Source organism: Leptidea sinapis, chromosome Z, assembly GCF_905404315.1.
Source record: "Leptidea sinapis chromosome Z, ilLepSina1.1, whole genome shotgun sequence".
Taxonomy (NCBI): domain Eukaryota; kingdom Metazoa; phylum Arthropoda; class Insecta; order Lepidoptera; family Pieridae; genus Leptidea; species Leptidea sinapis.
This window is the reverse complement of record NC_066312.1, coordinates 3,754,364-3,772,075: the sequence shown is the minus strand read 5'-3', so window position 1 is coordinate 3,772,075 and position 17,712 is coordinate 3,754,364. Positions and strand designations below refer to the sequence as shown.

Sequence of the window (17,712 nt, the reverse complement as noted above, 5' to 3'; positions counted from 1 at the left end):
GTCCTCCTAGTCCATAAAAAACTCTCTTCATTCATTTAGGTCAAGGAAATGACACCTTATGAATGTCAAAAGATTTTTAAATTTACCACCACTTCGGAAAAGGATGAGTTTTAATGAGAAGACGTGGCAAGAAACTCATTGCCATTGTTTTAAATCAACACACACGAGTAAGTACAGTAGATGCATCAATACACCGTCCATAAATAAAAGCATTATGCGAGCATTTAATTAACGATTATAAAAAATATAATAACGTTAATAAAAAAAAACCGACATCATTTCACAATTTTTTAGTTTTTTTACCCCTTATCGGACAAATATTGAGCTCACCTTTTCGAGAATATAAGTAGTATAAGAGGTTAAACAAATACGTACTTCACCTAATATTAAGTGATCTCCTCTGCCATTACTCTCTTAAAAAAGACACACAGGATATGACATTCTTATTGCTAGAGTGAGGTAAGATAGATATTCACTTGACACCTGGCTGCATTTAGTATCGGTCAGCACTCAGCGCTGACGTCGGTCGAGCGTACCGCGTACCATGTTGCGTTAAGTGCTCAGCTGACAGCAAACTTGATTGTGCGAGTACACTTGCGAAGAAAAGTGAATCCATTTTAAACCTCTTTAATGTGTGCGTACTAATGAATTGAAACATTTACCTTTCAATGTTTTTATGAATCATTTTTTATTTTCAGGCATTTCACCCATAGATATACAAATTGATACAATTTGATATTAATTAAATTCCAGATAAAATTACAGTTAAAAATTTAAGATATGTCATAATCACCATTAAAAAGAAAATAATTAATAATAATAATAATAATTTAACTTAGAAAAAAAACATTATAATTTTTAGTAAAATGTCCTAAATTGTGTTAGTATAATTATAAGTAATCAGGTACAAGAAGCGGCATAAATGCCTTTATAATTGGAGCATCATAATGACTAGCAATCGTTTGCAGAATGATGTTAGGGCTACCCCGGAACATCTTCAGCAATGACGCGGTTCTTTTGCGTTGGATGGCATGGAAGCCGTCCACCCTCGCATCCGCGAACATTGCCAAAGCACTGCAAAAGCGGAAAAAAAGAAGAATGCATCAGTGGTTAATAAATAAGTGCTTCTATAGTTTAAATGAATTTTTCAATACAAAATGAATTATTATTATGAATTAGTATATTTGATAATAATAGATGTAAATTATATTCTTTTATGATTTAAATTTGTTGACATTATACATAGATACTAAATAAATTTTTAAATTGTCTAATATTATAATATCTTTAAATTTAAATTTTATACATATTAATGATAGCATTGTGAATTGTCGGTGTTTCAGTATAACAGTAGTGTGTTGGAACTTAAACAATTTAATAACATATTTTGCATGTCAATTGACGAAATATATTGGATTATCAATAATATTATGTTAACATCTTAAGTACAATGTGTCTTGCAAATAAAATTACATTTCCTTTACTACTTACGCAAATGATTTTGGAATAAAAGACGGAGAAGATATCATGTTTACACAATTATTATAGAGCGTCATATTGAAGGAGAAATTTATACAATATATTCGAAATTACCAGAACACGATTTTGATGACGATGTTACACACGTGCGTACCGTCGGTCGCTCGGTCACCGTCACACGGATGACGGAACGCACTAATTTGTCGTCATAGCGCGTTGGCGGACCGACGATCGTCGGACGTCATGTCATTTCTAATATACTAGATACTACTACCGCTTCGGAAACAAATGGCGCTCTGAGAGAGAAGAAGCGGCGCAAGAAACTCTCCCGAATTATTTTTTTGCGCTCTTTTCAATAAAAATATACATTATTGTACAGTTATTTCTATCGCTATAAAATAATCATAATCTAGTCCCAGGCTGTCCGATCACTTAGATATTCAGCTGTGGTGTAATAGGATTTACGACAGAACCATTTTTTTTTTATAAAACATTTTAATTTATTTATAGATAATGCCTGAACAGTGGCTGGGACTTTATTATAAAAGTGTATAAATTATATTAAAAGTATACAGACTTAAGGCAAAGTATACGAGTATATGCAAGGAACACACAAGTGTATATGCCAAAAACTGTCAACACTACAATGTTAACACCAGCAATAAACTTATTATGCCTACTACTCGGCTAAGTCGAGTTAGTAAGTCTTTTGTAGCGCGAAGTATATGCTTTTACAACAACATCCCAGAAAATGTTCAAAACAAATGTATTACGATATTAAAAAGAATGGTTAAAAAACGTTACTGTAACATAAATGACGGTCTGGGAATGAAGCGACCGCTCTAAGGCATTTAATAATAAATTTTATTGTACAATTTTATATTGTAAAAAAGAAGCCCGCTGAGTTTGTTGTGCCCGTTCTTCTCAGGTCTGAGGCATGCTTTTTCAAATGGGTAGCTTTTGACTTTTAATAAGTGATTTCACATCCTATTTTGAATAAAAATATTTGAATTTTAATCTTTATGACAATAAGAAAACAACCATCGTACTGTTTCTTAATCTATAAAACTAAATATTGCTTCTCATCATGACTAAAGTACGTATTATTTAATGTATAAATTTAGATTTGTTCATTATCATGTTCTTATCATAGTTAAAAGTAATAAGGACAAATTTATATAAATTATCTATGTGTACACATAGTATGGAGATAATTATTGTTATAACAACTACCTTCTTGGAACCGCTACCACGCTGATTATTATTATTTCTACAGAAGAGAACATACGAGATTCATAGTCATTTAACGACGACTAACTTTTTATAGGCTTTATATGATATTCTTCCTTCCTAAATACATACAGGATTTATATTATTGACACACTTTTTACACAAATTATCTTGCCCCAAATTAGGCATATAATATAGCCTGTGTTATGGGTTGCAAGACAACGATATATTTAATACATTATACTTACTTAAACATACATATATATATATATAAACATCCATGACTCAGAAACAAACAACCATATTCATCATATAAATGCTTGCACCTACCGGGATTAGAACCCGGGACCTTCTAGCTTAGTAGGTAGGATCGCTAAACACTCGGCTATACAGGTCGTCAATTATGTATATATATTATAATATGCAACGGAATCTACGATCGTGACCTTAACCCACATTGACGTCCAATTTACATGAAAATTTGCACCCGTATCCGATGACAATACATTTTAATGAGCTTGACCCAAGCGGGAAGACCAGAACAATCAAATAATACCAGCACACATATTTACGATGTTAGAAGAAGCCGAAGTTTTAATTAATAAAAACGGTTCATGCTGTTTTTAATACAAAATACGCAGTGTGCTTAATAGTAGTACTGTACCTTTCTTTAGTTCTATACTGCTATATTAATAATAAATGCGTTTAAATTACTCAGCTAAATTCTGCTCAGACTGCCCAAAAAAGCATTACACAGCCTAGCATGACAGCTCAGTGATATTCAATAAAAATAATATATATAATTATTTAAATATTTTTAAGAAGTATGTTACACAATAATATGATGATTAGATTCGTGTATTAATAGTAGGTATATTTGGGAACACGTACATACAACAAGTGTAATAATCTATACTAATATTAAAAAGCTGTAGTGTTTGTTTGTTTGTTTGTTTGAAAGCGCTAATCTCTGGTACTAGTGGTCCGATTTGAATGATTCTTTCAGTGTTGGGTAGTCCATTTATCGAAGAAGGCTATAGGCTATGTTTTTTTTTTCAAAATTAGGGATCCGTAATAAAATTGCTATTTTGTTAACACAAGGTGTAAAATCGAAAAACTATTTTTGCGTGCGCTGCAAAAACTATTGACAATAGAACAAAATGATGTACAGGCTATAATATAGGCAATATTTTATTACTTATAAAACTATCGCGTGAATTATACTTTATATGGCAAAACAAAGTTTGCCGGGTCAGCTAGTATATAATAAAATATTTATTTCGGACCAGAGTCATATTGCACGCCTCGAACGCGAAGCAGTTGTGCTTTATAACCGACCTGTCAAGGTCACACGATTTCCACTCTTCAAACTGAATATTTTTTTCTGTTCAAATTCAGTTTCAAATATTTTTATTCAAAATAGGATTTAAAATCACATATTGAACGTCAAAAACTACCACTCATTCAAAAGAGACTGCCTCAGACCTGAGAAGAATGGGCGCAAGAAACTCCGCTGTTACACATTATAAAAAGCTGCGACACTAATGAATAATCCTGATACTTTTTTTAAGATGTCGAATACGTAATATTAATATAAAAAAAGTTCATTAAAAATTTATCGTGGACGTTCATTAGGTTCAAAAAAACGGCGTGGTCCGGATATATCGAGAACGGCTTGACGAAACGACTTAATTTTTTTTTCACAATTTTCAGAAAAGGTTCCTTTCGAAAATCACTACTGTAGGCCTTTTCATTGTTTAAAAAAAACGCAGGTGAAATATGCTTTACACATATTTGTATTTAATTATAATAATAATTAATAATTAAAAGGCTTATTTAGTTCAAAAATACAGAAATCTTATTACTAATAACAATATTATGGACATTACAGAACCAAAATGGTGTCTAGTCAGCATTATGTTGGGAATTTTACTTCTCAACCCTGGTATTCTCTGGACACCGAGTTATTTATTATTAAGTATAACTTCCAGGCCAGAAACATTAATATAATAATTTAATATAATCAAAGAGCGATGCTATGTCGATAAGAACTCAGAAAATCGACGATGGAACAGAGCTCAGATACCTAAATATTTAACTGAATGTCATCATGTTAAGATCACAGATCACAGAATTTACGATTCAATTATTATTGAAAGGATTGGGTACAGAACATTGAAAAGTGACTTTGAAATCTATGCCTGGTAAACATAAGATAAAAATTCCGTATCACTGATAGTTCGCTGGAGTCGGTGACTCCGTAATCGAACCAGCGTTGATAATAAGTGGTCGAACGAGTAAATAAACGCTGCATAGGCCCTCGCGACTTTAGTATTCACCAGTCACCACAACGTACTAGAATCTACCGGCGTTCTGTTGATCTCTCACGAATATTCAAGCTCTTATATTTATTAAATAATTTATATAAAATTTAAAGGACCATCTTTAACAGTAAGTCTATTTAATAATGTCAGTAAATTATAGCGTTATTCTCCAGTTTTTGTATCGCTTTATTACTTAATACCAACTGTATTAATTCACAATTCAATCAAACATTGTTGAATGATTATTCATTGATGTACTATACTACTAATGCGAATCAATTCAATGCTAATTAATTAATAAAGTGTTGTTTAGCAGATTTAAAATGTATTATATAAGTAGTACAGATCAAACTTGTGAACCCGCTTACAAAGATTGTATAAATAATATTGGTTTAGTGTGATGTAAAATGTGCAGTTTTGTGGTGTTTGCAGAATCAACATGGGTCTGGATATTAATTCTGTATTGATTGTGGATGGAGTTGGTGCTAATTGCGGAGAGATTCTAAAGTCACACGGAATCAAATTTGTTAATAAAGCGAAAATATCGAAGGATGAACTGCTACAGGAAATTCCAGTAAGTTTATTATATAATATCCTTAAACTTAAGTTGAAACAAAATGACTATGACATTTACCGTAATATGAAATAGGTAAGGTCATGTTACTATTTGAGATACTGTACTTTATATAAATAACTTAGTTGGAAATAATCAAATAGTTTCACTATGCAATATTAATAAATTAATATTTATATTACGAGATTATAGACAAGAAGAGTACTTAAATTTTAAATATCACCATGATATAGATAATTTACTAGAAAATTTACAGTCTATGTAAATAATGTGTAGGAATAAAAACACACTTCTTATATTCCTCTCATTAAAATAGTTCCTGTAATAAACAATCAAATAAACAGCAATTGAATAATAAAGATATCGTAACAAGGTATAGATTATTTTCGTCTTGCGAAACATTTTTATCAATCGTCAGTTTGATAAGGATGATTCGTTACTACAAAGTCAAATGTTTGTAATACATGCATTTAATGTACAATTATTAAACATGTCTTATATAAAATTATATAAATATGCAATGATATCAATTTATTTTTACCCCGAAGTTTTTAAAATAAAAATAATAATTAAGTGATTTACGAGTATTTGGAACTGATGAATCGTACTCTAGTAGACACACACAACAAGATAGGCATCAAAAGAGCATTGCATGCCTTTGTAATGTAAGGGCTTTTTGCATAGACTGATAGCAACAGGGAAAGAAACGACACAACCACCACTTATTCTACCGCCAAGTAGCTGTAAACAAACACTATTTTCTTAAGGCGATCAGCTGCTGCTTCTAATAATTGTAATGGGCAGGGTTTAGAAAGTTTCTTGCTGTCCTATTCTATGTGTGCATGCAATGCAGACAAAGCTAAAAAATATTTATTTGCAGCAATACGACGCTTTGGTTGTAAGGTCCGCATCACAAGTGACAAAAGAAGTGTTAAAAGCGGGCAAGAAGCTGAAAGTAGTTGGCAGAGCGGGTGCTGGAGTCGATAATATTGACGTTACTGCGGCCGGCCAGATGGGAATTGGTGTCATTAAGTAATTACGCCCCTTATCATTATATTCATACAAACTTTGCCTCCGTAAATCATAGATTTTTACGACAATTAATAACTTTACTTTAATATGATATAACTAATAAGATTCTAAAAGGTTGTTAATTGAATTCTATAAAAACGTTTTCACTCACAAGATTATCATTATCATCCTTAACATAACTTAACAGTGATAAACTGAATCTGACCTCGATTTCGTCACACTGTTCCTGTAAACTTGAGTAAAAAAATACAGTATCAATTGTTTTTTTTTATTCACAGTTGATCAGAAATTACTTCTACTAAAGGTTGAGCGTCACGTGACAGTACAGAAATCGGAGAGCTTAGTTATTTTCTTAAATTATATAGTTAACATATTCTCTAAATTTTGGTTATGTCATGTTTTATTGTTGAATAATTTATAAAATAATATCGTTATTTATTGATAATATCGGCTTATCATGTTTAGATATGAAGGGTTTAGGTTAATGAATTTAAATATATTTCAGTGAAGTTTCAAAAGTAAAATCAATTTTTAGAAATGAAACGAATTTGTTTGTGATAACGTTTGAAGTGTGCAACAAAAGATCACAATGATGTGAAAATTCTTTCAGTGCTCCCGGAGCGAACGCCATGAGCGCTTGCGAGCTGACCTGTGGTCTGACACTGAACCTCGCCAGGCATGTGGTGCCAGCCGCATCTGCCCTCAGAGCCGGAAGATGGGAGAGAGCCCAGTACACTGGCACAGAAGTTAACGGCAAGACACTGGCCATCTTGGGTCTCGGCAGAGTAGGCAGAGAAGTCGCCATTCGGATGCACGCTTTTGGAATGAAGGTAATTCTTATAAGCATTTCTCTTTTTAATCGTTCTAAATTAATTTGAAAATAATAGTACCTGACTTTAGATTTTCACAGTAGTAGCATAACTTCTTTTAACTCATAACTCATGCCCATAGGAGCGAGCACCCATGCCTTAACTCGCACAGCTTGCTGCGTATAATTCCAAGTAACTTAATTTTTGAAGCAGTGTAGTGAATGAAAGATTAATAAAAATCCTAGCCCCCGATAGGTTTAAACTATAATTTATTTCTAGGTTAACAAACGGGAATTCTACTACTAAGACTCCGTTGTCGTTGTATTAGTATTACAGCTGTCACAATAACTAATAAAAAACAAGATAGGCGTATAAATAAAAGTTGTTTTTTTTTTCAAAGATAGATATACGGTAATATATGTTGTAAGATAGCACGTTTGTATTGTAAATCGCAGTTTAATATTTATAACAAACACATATTATATACCCGCGACTTTTGGAATGTAACTTTAGACATATGGAATTTCAATATATTACACTCTTCAGACAAATCTTGGGAGTAGCGTATGTTCATCCCTCTCAGCTCAGGTAACCACTCAAAATTTTATCAAATTCAGTTGAATAATTTAATTTTGAACAAGAGTAACAGAAACACAGGCAGACTTGGTTACATTAATGACATGGGAATTAAATAAAATTAAAAACAAAATATTTTAAGGATAGGTATTTATTTATAAGTTTCCATAATTATCTTGTTATCTATTACTGTGCTAATATAATTATACAACGCATAGCGAACAATTGTATCTTTGAGTATGTAAACTAATAATTTTCCTCATTGTTGTTTTGCAAGCGATTGTATAACAATGCTATATAAATCACTGTTTTGTTAATCAATCCTGAGCGGCACTGCATTGTAATGGGTAGGGCGTATCAATTACCATCCGAGCTGAACATCCTGCTCGTCTCGTCCCTTATTTTCATTAAAAAATCATTGATATTCATAATGTATTTATTTACAGCTGTTTAAATTGATTCGGAAACCTTAATTGGCTATCAGATATTAATAGTCTAAGCCATTTTCAATAACCCATCCTTCTTTGTAATCTATAGAATAACGTTTTCGTATTTTAGTGTGGGTATTTGTATAAATGTGAAACAAAATCGACAGAGTTTTCTATGCTACGTGGATTTGGAAATTACAATTGATTTTTTGAAATGGGCAGGGACGATCGATGGGCGTATTGTATAAAAACTGGCTTCTGAAATATAACCCTAACTTAGAGAGCAAACATTGAAAGCGTTTGATAGTTTCATGTTCAAATTGTTAATTTACGTATTAATAAACTAAGAACCTAATCCAGGCGTGGATGACTGTCTACGACTTGTTAATCAAAATCGGTTTCAGTAACAAAAGATTCACTTTCCCTTTCTATTTTCTAGGTGATAGGCTAGCATATTGTCTATGTATATACATATAAGTCTATGTACATCACTTTAACTATTTTGACGTTACTTCACACTAACAGTACTAGTACTCTGTGAACGGCTGGATCACTTGGCGTTGCGTAGAGATATCGCTTCATTGTGTGTCCTGTACCGCATTTATTACGGCAATTCCACCTTCGCACGACATGCCACAACTTAGGATATCATCCCCACCATCTGGATCTATGGCGGTCCTCCACAGTGCGGCTTTGAAGGAGCTTTCATCCACGTACTACAAAGCTATGTAATGAACTTCTAATTTTATTATATGCATAGATTTATTCACTGTAATTCTTGCAATATGAATAAACACAGAGTTTGTTTACAGATAATCGGTTTCGACCCATTTGTGACGTCAGAACAATGTGCACAGTTCCACGCGACCAAGATGGAACTGGATGACATCTGGCCCCTGGCTGATTACATCACCCTGCACACGCCCCTCATTGATTCCACTCGCAGTAAGTTGTTCTTATCAGCTTCCATTATTTATAGACTTATTGGAGTTTACTCAGTAGGAATTGATTTGCGTTTTAGCGCCCGAATTGGAAATTATAAGAGGAGTCGAGATTATGCATGTGTATTAAAATAAAAACAGACAGTCATAGGAAAAAAAACGATAATTAACCTAAATTTTAAACCACTAGTAGCATCAAAACTTTAAATTTCATAATTAGTATATTTTTTAATCTCACTGCTGTTTGAAATGATTAGTGATGTTCATTTCGCGTGTTACAAAATCACTTCTAATTTAAAATATTTATTGATATCAGTATTGTATACTTTTCATATCTTGCGATACTCAAACTGAGAGTACGGGAGTGCATGAGGAACTCTGATTATAATAAATTGAGGAGATGTTAAAGCGAGAAGAGAAGATTTAACCCTTAGAAAAGACACAGAAGACCAGTGGGAGGCACCTTTGCACAGGATGCCGGCTAGATGATGGGTACCACAACGGCGCCTATTTCTGCCGTGAAGCAGTAATCTGTAAGCATTACTGTGTTTCGGTCTGAAGGGCGCCGTAGCTAGGAAAATTACTGGGCAATTGAGACTTAACATCTTATGTGAGGAGCGCAGTAGTAGTGCCGCAAAGAATTTTTGGGTCTTTCAAGAATCCTGAGCGGCACTGCATTGTAATGGGCATGATAACAATAACCTTCAGCTGAACGTCCGGCTCATGTCATCCTTTATTTTAATAAAAAAAGACAACACTCCAACTTAGGGGTAGAAACACACGGTATTATTAAAACTCTTGTCGACACTTGAATTTTCTCTGAGTTTGACAAACTTCAATATTGTTATAGAAGACTTATGTTGCGTTGCTCGATTTTATAAGAAATGATTTAATTTCAGACTTCATCAATGCTAACAGCTTGGGCCGCTGTAAGAAAGGAGTCAAGATCATAAACGTCGGCAGAGGAGGCCTTATCAATGAAAGAGATCTTCTAGATGCACTAAAAACAGGGCAGGTAATAGAACAAGACTTAATATATATTTAAATTTATTGAAGTTATATTTATTAGGCGCGATATGAAAAAATTATGAGAATGAAATATTAAGATGCGCGCGCATCACTGTAACACAAAAGTAAGAGGGTGAAGTAGGTTCCTAAAATTTTCTGACGTTTGCGACATTAGTTATTGTTTGTTTGGTTTCTTCGTCCATTATTAGGACAGGCAAGGGGTTCAAGCCCGTACAGCCGTATTCGTTATTTAATAATTAATTGTCAAAGCCATCTTTGCAAGATTTTCACAATATTGTTCTTTTCACAAACGTAGAATAGCATGAGGAATAAATAATTTTAGGGATTTTAGCTTTGTTTGGCCAAAGAAGTATAACTTCTTGCGTGCATACATAAGTACACACACACTTTTTTTTATTGATAATCATTATGAGGCTTCGATGCGTGACGAAGTTGCTCTACAGCAAATACTTACAATACTAGCATATAGACTATCAAAGCGTGCGAGAGAGAAGAATATCTCTAACGGAGATAAAGCAAGATAGGAAAATTGAGCGAGTTTTTTATAATTGTAACCGGTTCTTTCGTTGACAAGTCGTAAACAGTCAGCCACGCATGGAATTAGCTCCTTAGTATTTCGCACATCAAACTAGCTAACTCACTCATTGACTAATCTAAATTAGTCACGCATTTTCGGACTGTCAGGTTGTCTATACGCTAATATATTTTAAAATAGTCTACAATCACTATTAATACACTGTTGGCACAGTAGACATATATAACAGTACGGAAACATAAGCCTATTTGATAAAATACTTACCTACACGTGTCTACACTCCAATGAAGCAATAGGGTTGTCATGTTATATGTCTAACCGACTTTAAAAAAGGAATAGGTTCTCAATTCGACTGTATTTTATAAGGAACTCCTTATGGGACTTTGCAGAGCGTAGAAAAGTAAAAAGCGTAAGTAAAGTAAAAAGATCGCGGAAACGGATAACAACTCTCTTTGACACTCTTCTTGACGCGACACTCGCTACTGCAGCATTGCGGGAACCGCTTAGGGGCCACGTCGATGCACATGTTTGTGTGAGTGTGTGATTTCGAACGTTTGTAGGTAGTTTCCATACTGGTACATATGTGTGCTGCGCTGTTGCGAAGCAATTTTTAATTTTCGGGCGTTCGAATTCAGATACGAATGGTTCAGAATTATACGTATGGCCCCCATGCTCAAAGGCAACCCGTAGGTAAATAAATACATGGAGATACATCTCTATTCTTGGAGTCAGTTTGTATACTTACCAGGAGACTAGAACTATGAGGAATTTAATCTCATTTAACTTTAGCTAGAGTATTTGTTCCACACACTGACCTCTACTATATAACACTGGAAGGGCGGCTGTCAAAGTGCTTGTGTGCCTGTTTGATATTCATCATTTTGGCGCTGTTAGCCATATAGCGAGAGTCTGCGGTACCAAAACTAGTGATTTTCATTATTTTTCCTACCACTGCCATGTATGCTCATCGGTTAAGCTCGAGAAGAGACCGGGCGTTATTATGAAACTAACGAATCCTATCAGATTCATAAAAGTTATTATATAAATATTTTTTTATATAATCGCTTATAAAATGCTTACAGAATTTTTCAATTCAGAACCTTTATTTATTTACGGTGTGTGAGGATGATGCAGCTACTGCACTCAATATCTTTTTTGTATTAATTCACATTAACTTTTTCGACTTACTCGAGTAAGGCATTGACTATTTGACGTTTGAGTATGTTTTTGCATGACTTTACATATTATATTTTAATTAAAATGATTAGTAAAACGATGAAATGTAAATCTTGATTTAAAAGTGTGGCAATGTGTTTCTTGCTACATCATCAAATTAGCTCAACCCTATACTTGATTTGATTTATCCATATGACATTCGTTTGAAGAGAAGATTCATTCATTGTTTTTGTGAACATGCAGGTCGGTGGTGCTGCACTCGACGTGTTTGAACAAGAGCCGCCAACAGATCCTCTGACACTTGAAATAATAGAACACCCCGCGGTCATTGCTACCCCACATCTTGGTAATTATATTTTACTAAGGTACTAGCGGAACATTATAAGATTATCTATTTTCACACACACACAGTGACACAGTGAATTAAATAGCTTATTTAATTCACTGTGTAGTTTTTGTAGAATTATTTTATTTTAATTACCTCTTCTCCCAATCATTATAATAATAGAAGTATTAGAGCAGTGAGTTCCACTAAAAATTTGTTTAATAATTTGATAATAAGTTGCCCCTGTCAAGCAAATATTTATTACTGACTGCCCGATACTTATTTTATGAAAAATCAACCCCACATTTCTTCCCAGATCATCGCTGTGTATCTTTATATGTTTCGTATGGGAAGAAAGTATTTGATTTACGAATCACACGTCACTCGAACGGTTGACTCTGTGGAAGAGCACTCGGACGGAACCCGAGATGTCACGGGTTCGAGACCCACATCGTTCATAAACTCTGCTTAGAAATTTAATTTACAATTATCATTTTAGCTTCAAAGCAGTGCATTTAATATTTTGTTTGCAAAAAAGACTAAAAATAATTCATTAAAGAATGAATAAAAATGTTAAAAATATATTTATTTTACATATTGTTAGTGGACCAGAAGATATTATTATTGTTTACATTACCTAGGTACTGTATACAATACCAGATTATACACATTGGAGGTAACATATTTTAATATAATAAAAAATAAATAAAAAAGGAGCTGATATCTCAAGGGGCGTTCATAAAATAACAAAAAAGCGAGCAAGTGTGACCCAACCAAGACCTAATCCTTATTATTTAGTCCCATCTCTTACGTCACCCAAGGCAACAAGCACAGAAGGGCACTGTGTGGCCAATACTCTGTCAATTATTGTGGCCAGTCGTGCGGAGGAACCACAGAGGAGACATAACGCTTATTCCGAAACACAATGTCACGATAATTTATAACGACGCACGACAGTTACAGACTTTTGTTATATTCTTACGGCCGTTTTCAATAACCTATCTAGTTTAAGTTACTAGAGGTAGACAAATCTATCCTTTTACGCTTTCTTACATTTCAATAACCTTTTTTTTTTTTATGGAATAGGAGGACAAACGAGCGTACGGGTCACCTGGTGTTAAGTGATCACCGCCGCCCACATTCTTTTGCAACACCAGAGGAATCACAAGAGCGTTGCCGGCCTTTAAGGAAGGTGTACGGGGCTTCCTTTAAGGAAGCTCATTCCATAGCTTTGTAGTACGAGGGAGAAAGCTCCTTGAAAACCGCATTGTAGAGGACCGCCACACATCCAAATGGTGGGGATGAAATCCTAACTTGTGGCGTGTCGTGCGAAGGTGGAATTCGGCGGCAGGAATCAGGTTAAACAGCTCTTCGGAACACTCCCCGTGACAGATGCGGTTCGAGACACACAATGAAGCGACGTCTCTACGCAACGCCAAGTGATCCAGCCGTTCACAGAGTACTGGGTCCCCGACAATTCGAGCTGCTCTGCGTTGCACGCCGTCAAATGGATCGAGCTGATACTGGGGTGCGCCAGACCAGAGATTACAGCAATACTGCGCTTTGTAGAGCACTAGAATGTGGGCCGGCTTGAAGTATTGCCGTGCTCTATTGATGACGCCCAGCTTCTTCGAAGCCAATTTGGCTTTGCCCTCCAGATGGCCACGGAATTGGCAATCGCTCGAGATTTCGAGACCCAGTAATCCGATACTAGGCGCAGCTTTAAGAGAAGTGTTCTCGAAGAGCGGTGATACGACAAATGGGGTTTTTTTAGTGGTAAACGCGCAAACTTGAGTCTTCTGGGGGTTAAATTGGACAAGGTTCAATTTACCCCATTCCGCGACCTTCTCGAGAGAGGACTCGATAGAAGACACAAGTTTCTCCCGGCACTGGTCGACGATTTCCCGAGAGAGACCTGCATGGCCCATGTATACGGCATCACCGGTGCTGTCGTCCGCATAGCAATGTATGTTGGAGGTGTCCAACATATCATTGATATGAAGAAGAAACAGCGTAGGAGATAGCACACAGCCTTGGGGCACTCCAGCATTCACGGGCTTCGGGTTCGAGCAATATCGGCGTCGACAAAGACCTGGTAACCATCGGGATGTGTAGTCAGCAGAAGATCTAATAAGGACGGCATGTGGCTATCCACATCCGGGAGCCGCGTTGGCGACTCAACCAATTGGGACAGACCATACGCCAATGCAAAATTATGCACAGATCGCCCTGCGTAGTCTGTGGTACGTGATCCAACCCATTCGGCATTGTGCCCGTTTAAATCACCCAAGACTACGATTTCAGCGGAGGGGATCTGTGCAAGCACGTCGTCAATTGCCGCTTGAACGCAGCCCATGAGATGATCGGTTTCTGCGTTACCACTATGGGACCTGTAGACACACGCATAGATACGGACGCGGTCCTCTAAATCTACGCGGAGCCAGAGAGTAGACAGGTCCCTACCCTCAAAATTGCCGAGACGGCGACAGCAGATATCCTCCCTAACGTACACACATACCCCGGCATGAGGCAAAAAATTGTGCTCAATTTTGTACCCGGGGTACGTTAAATAAGAGGTATCGCTAGGTCGAGATATCTGCGTCTCCGTAAGGAAACACAAGGCCGGCTGCGCCGTCTCAAGGTGGTGGTGAACAGCGTTTAAATTGGAGTGAATTCCCCTGATATTGCAAAAGAGCGTGGAGCGGGGTGCCGTGGTGTTTCTGCCTCGTTTGTCCTTGGTCATGCGCGGTGCTGTGCCCACCCCAGAATACGAAGGGCAGCCCGAGCAAGAGTGCTCGGGGAGGGATTCTCCGGCTCTGGTAGAGCCGGTACCCTCCTGGGATAATATCTCTTTATGGACCGCTCTCATATTTTGGGGGGGGGGGGGTAAGGGATGGCCACCGGTCCTCGACACTAACCTATGTGAAACATAGCGGCACTAGGCCGCTACTTCACGCCGGTATTCTGTGCGAGTGTGGTAATTAACCCGGACGAGTCTGGCCCGATTGTGCTGACGTCATAAGACGGCAGCGTGACTCTCCCACTTCTAAAAAGCCCTTAGTCGCCTCTTACGACACCCATGGGCCTGGGACTCCCCTATTCTTTTATAGTTCTTTTAACGCCCCGGGGAAAGTACAGGGCAAAAACCTATCGACATTGTTATTTGACATAACAATGGATACGAGTAGATAAGATCTTGTCATTTACGGCCGTTCCCAATATACTATCTACAGATAGAGATAAATTACTACCTTCTACTGTCAGTAAATAGCTGTCAATAATCTGAAGCTGTCCCAATATACCCGATAAGTCATTCTTATCGCTTTATATTGGGACGCGTGAATTGCAATTTCCATACAAACTTTATATCGCTGGAAAGCTATACGTCGTCCCATTGACAGACATCGTGCGCGGATAAGGTGAGTTACCGTCGATAAGTTTATTATAACAGAAAAGTCAACGATGGATACGATTTTTATCTCAAGTAAGAGATAGACTGAATATTGGGAATGGCCGTAAATGGTCATAGCATTATATCCGTAACTAGAGATACGTTATTGAAAACGGCCGTAAATCAAATCAATCCTAAGATTATGAATGGAATCTTGATGTTATGTGCGGAAGGAAATAAAAGAGATTAACTGTTTCCTTTAACACCTCAAGTAAAATAATAACTTACAGCTCTAGTATTATACAGACAGGCTTTTGAGACATGATTGTACTTGTAATCGGACAGATTGTGAAGAAGAGAAAAGAAGTGTCCATCTGAAAAAGTTACCAACTATAAAGAAAACTTTTGTCCTAATAGGAGAGGAAAATTATTTGAATTAATTTAAGTATTATACTTCGAATAAGGCATCATAAAAAAAAATCATCTTAAAAGCTGTACATAATTTTTCTGGCTTAATTTGATTCGCTAATCTTAAGGCAGTTCTTAACAGACACTGTCGTCGTAGTCTGACCTAAAGGATGCTGTTGTATTTACAGACACATAATACAATAGACATAACATCCCGGTTGATGGACGCAGTTTGGTTTTAATTGGGGTTGTGCAGCATTACAGTACGCTATAAGTAGTTTGTGAATCACATATTATAGTCACTATTATGGGCAGATTATACTAATCAACATCGATAAAGATCAAGAAATATTATTCACTATATTTTATTTGACGTAATACAAAGTACTAATACTGACTTATTTTCCTTTTAAAAATATAGGTGCATCAACGAAGGAAGCTCAGGTAAGAGTGGGTCAAGAGATCGCTGAACAACTCGTGAATTTGGTGAAACCCGGCACGTTCAATACACCGCTAGCAGAAGTGACTCGAGTGCTTCCTAAGTAATTATTTTCTATTAAAGCTTAAGTATTTTTCTACTATTATTTTAAAGTATTTTTTCGCTTTGTATTCGGTGACAATGTACGTTATAAAACTAAGCTAGTTTCAAATATAACGTTGTCATGCCTTTTGTTTACACTGAATAAATATTATTTTTTAAATGTGTATTTTATTAACTCTTTAAGCCTAGAAAAAAAAATCGTCACTCAGATGAAACGGACTGGCGCGCAGATAATTACTACATATTATAAAACAAAATCTTCCGCCGCGTCTGTCTGTCTGTCTCTTCGCGATAAACTCATAAACTACTGCACCGATTTTCATGCTGATTTCACCAATGGATGGCTTGGTTCTCGAGAAAGGTTTTTGTATACATACATTATCGATATTTGTTGGAGGTCTCGAAAAAAAGAAGCCGCCTGGGAGCTTTCAATGAAAACGCAGTCTCTCGATGGGCTTACCTTTGAGATATAGCAAAATATGAAAATAATGTATCATGGAATTATGAATTAAAATACATATAAGTCTACAGAAAGGTGTGCAATTTCATATTATGTATATCTCTTTCGGATAACTTACTATGTCCATTTTAATACATTAACTTAACTTTATTCTTAAATAAATTTAAACTTCGCATATAATAACCAATGTATTCGCGTCACAATAAATAACAGAATATGACACGAGTTTTTTTTTCGATTACAAACGGTAATAACGGGTGGTCCGTTTTAATCTGTATGTAACAGGACAGAATAAACTATAAAGAAAGTGTATCAGTAACCATACCAGTCTGCAGTAACTCTCCTTTTATCTGCCATCACCAAAATGACCAAATGACCCGTTTACGCAAAGGATAATTGCTTCATCATCTTTTTAATTCACTTCTTCATTTAGTAGTTACGCTATTGGGTTCCT

At 35.8% G+C, this 17,712-nt stretch overlaps 1 protein-coding gene across 2 annotated transcripts; it reads left to right on the top strand.

Annotated features, from left to right (window-relative positions):
- Positions 1 to 5,006: 5,006 nt before the first annotated feature.
- LOC126979014 (D-3-phosphoglycerate dehydrogenase) lies at positions 5,007 to 16,958 on the top strand. Of its 2 annotated transcripts, none has more exons than XM_050828157.1 (8): positions 5,007 to 5,160; positions 5,466 to 5,607; positions 6,488 to 6,639; positions 7,250 to 7,469; positions 9,265 to 9,397; positions 10,293 to 10,408; positions 12,377 to 12,479; positions 16,679 to 16,958. In XM_050828157.1, the coding sequence occupies exons 2-8, from the start codon at positions 5,473 to 5,475 to the stop codon at positions 16,801 to 16,803; spliced, it is 984 nt and encodes a 327-aa protein (XP_050684114.1). In that variant the 5' UTR covers positions 5,007 to 5,160; positions 5,466 to 5,472; the 3' UTR covers positions 16,804 to 16,958. The 2 variants fall into 2 exon arrangements, with proteins under 2 accessions (XP_050684114.1, XP_050684115.1); XM_050828158.1 differs by having other exon boundaries at positions 5,037 to 5,160; positions 5,449 to 5,607.
- The last annotated feature ends 754 nt before the right edge of the window (positions 16,959 to 17,712 follow it).

What these genes read in the sequence shown, in the direction of transcription:
- LOC126979014 (XM_050828157.1), top strand. Translation starts at nt 5,473, where the DNA reads ATGGGTCTGGATATTAATTCTGTATTGATTGTGGATGGAGTTGGTGCT. An exon ending in CCTCATTGATTCCACTCGCA is followed by an intron (nt 9,398 to 10,292) that starts GTAAGTTGTTCT and finishes ATTTAATTTCAG; the next exon opens with ACTTCATCAATGCTAACAGC. An exon ending in ATGCACTAAAAACAGGGCAG is followed by an intron (nt 10,409 to 12,376) that starts GTAATAGAACAA and finishes GTGAACATGCAG; the next exon opens with GTCGGTGGTGCTGCACTCGA.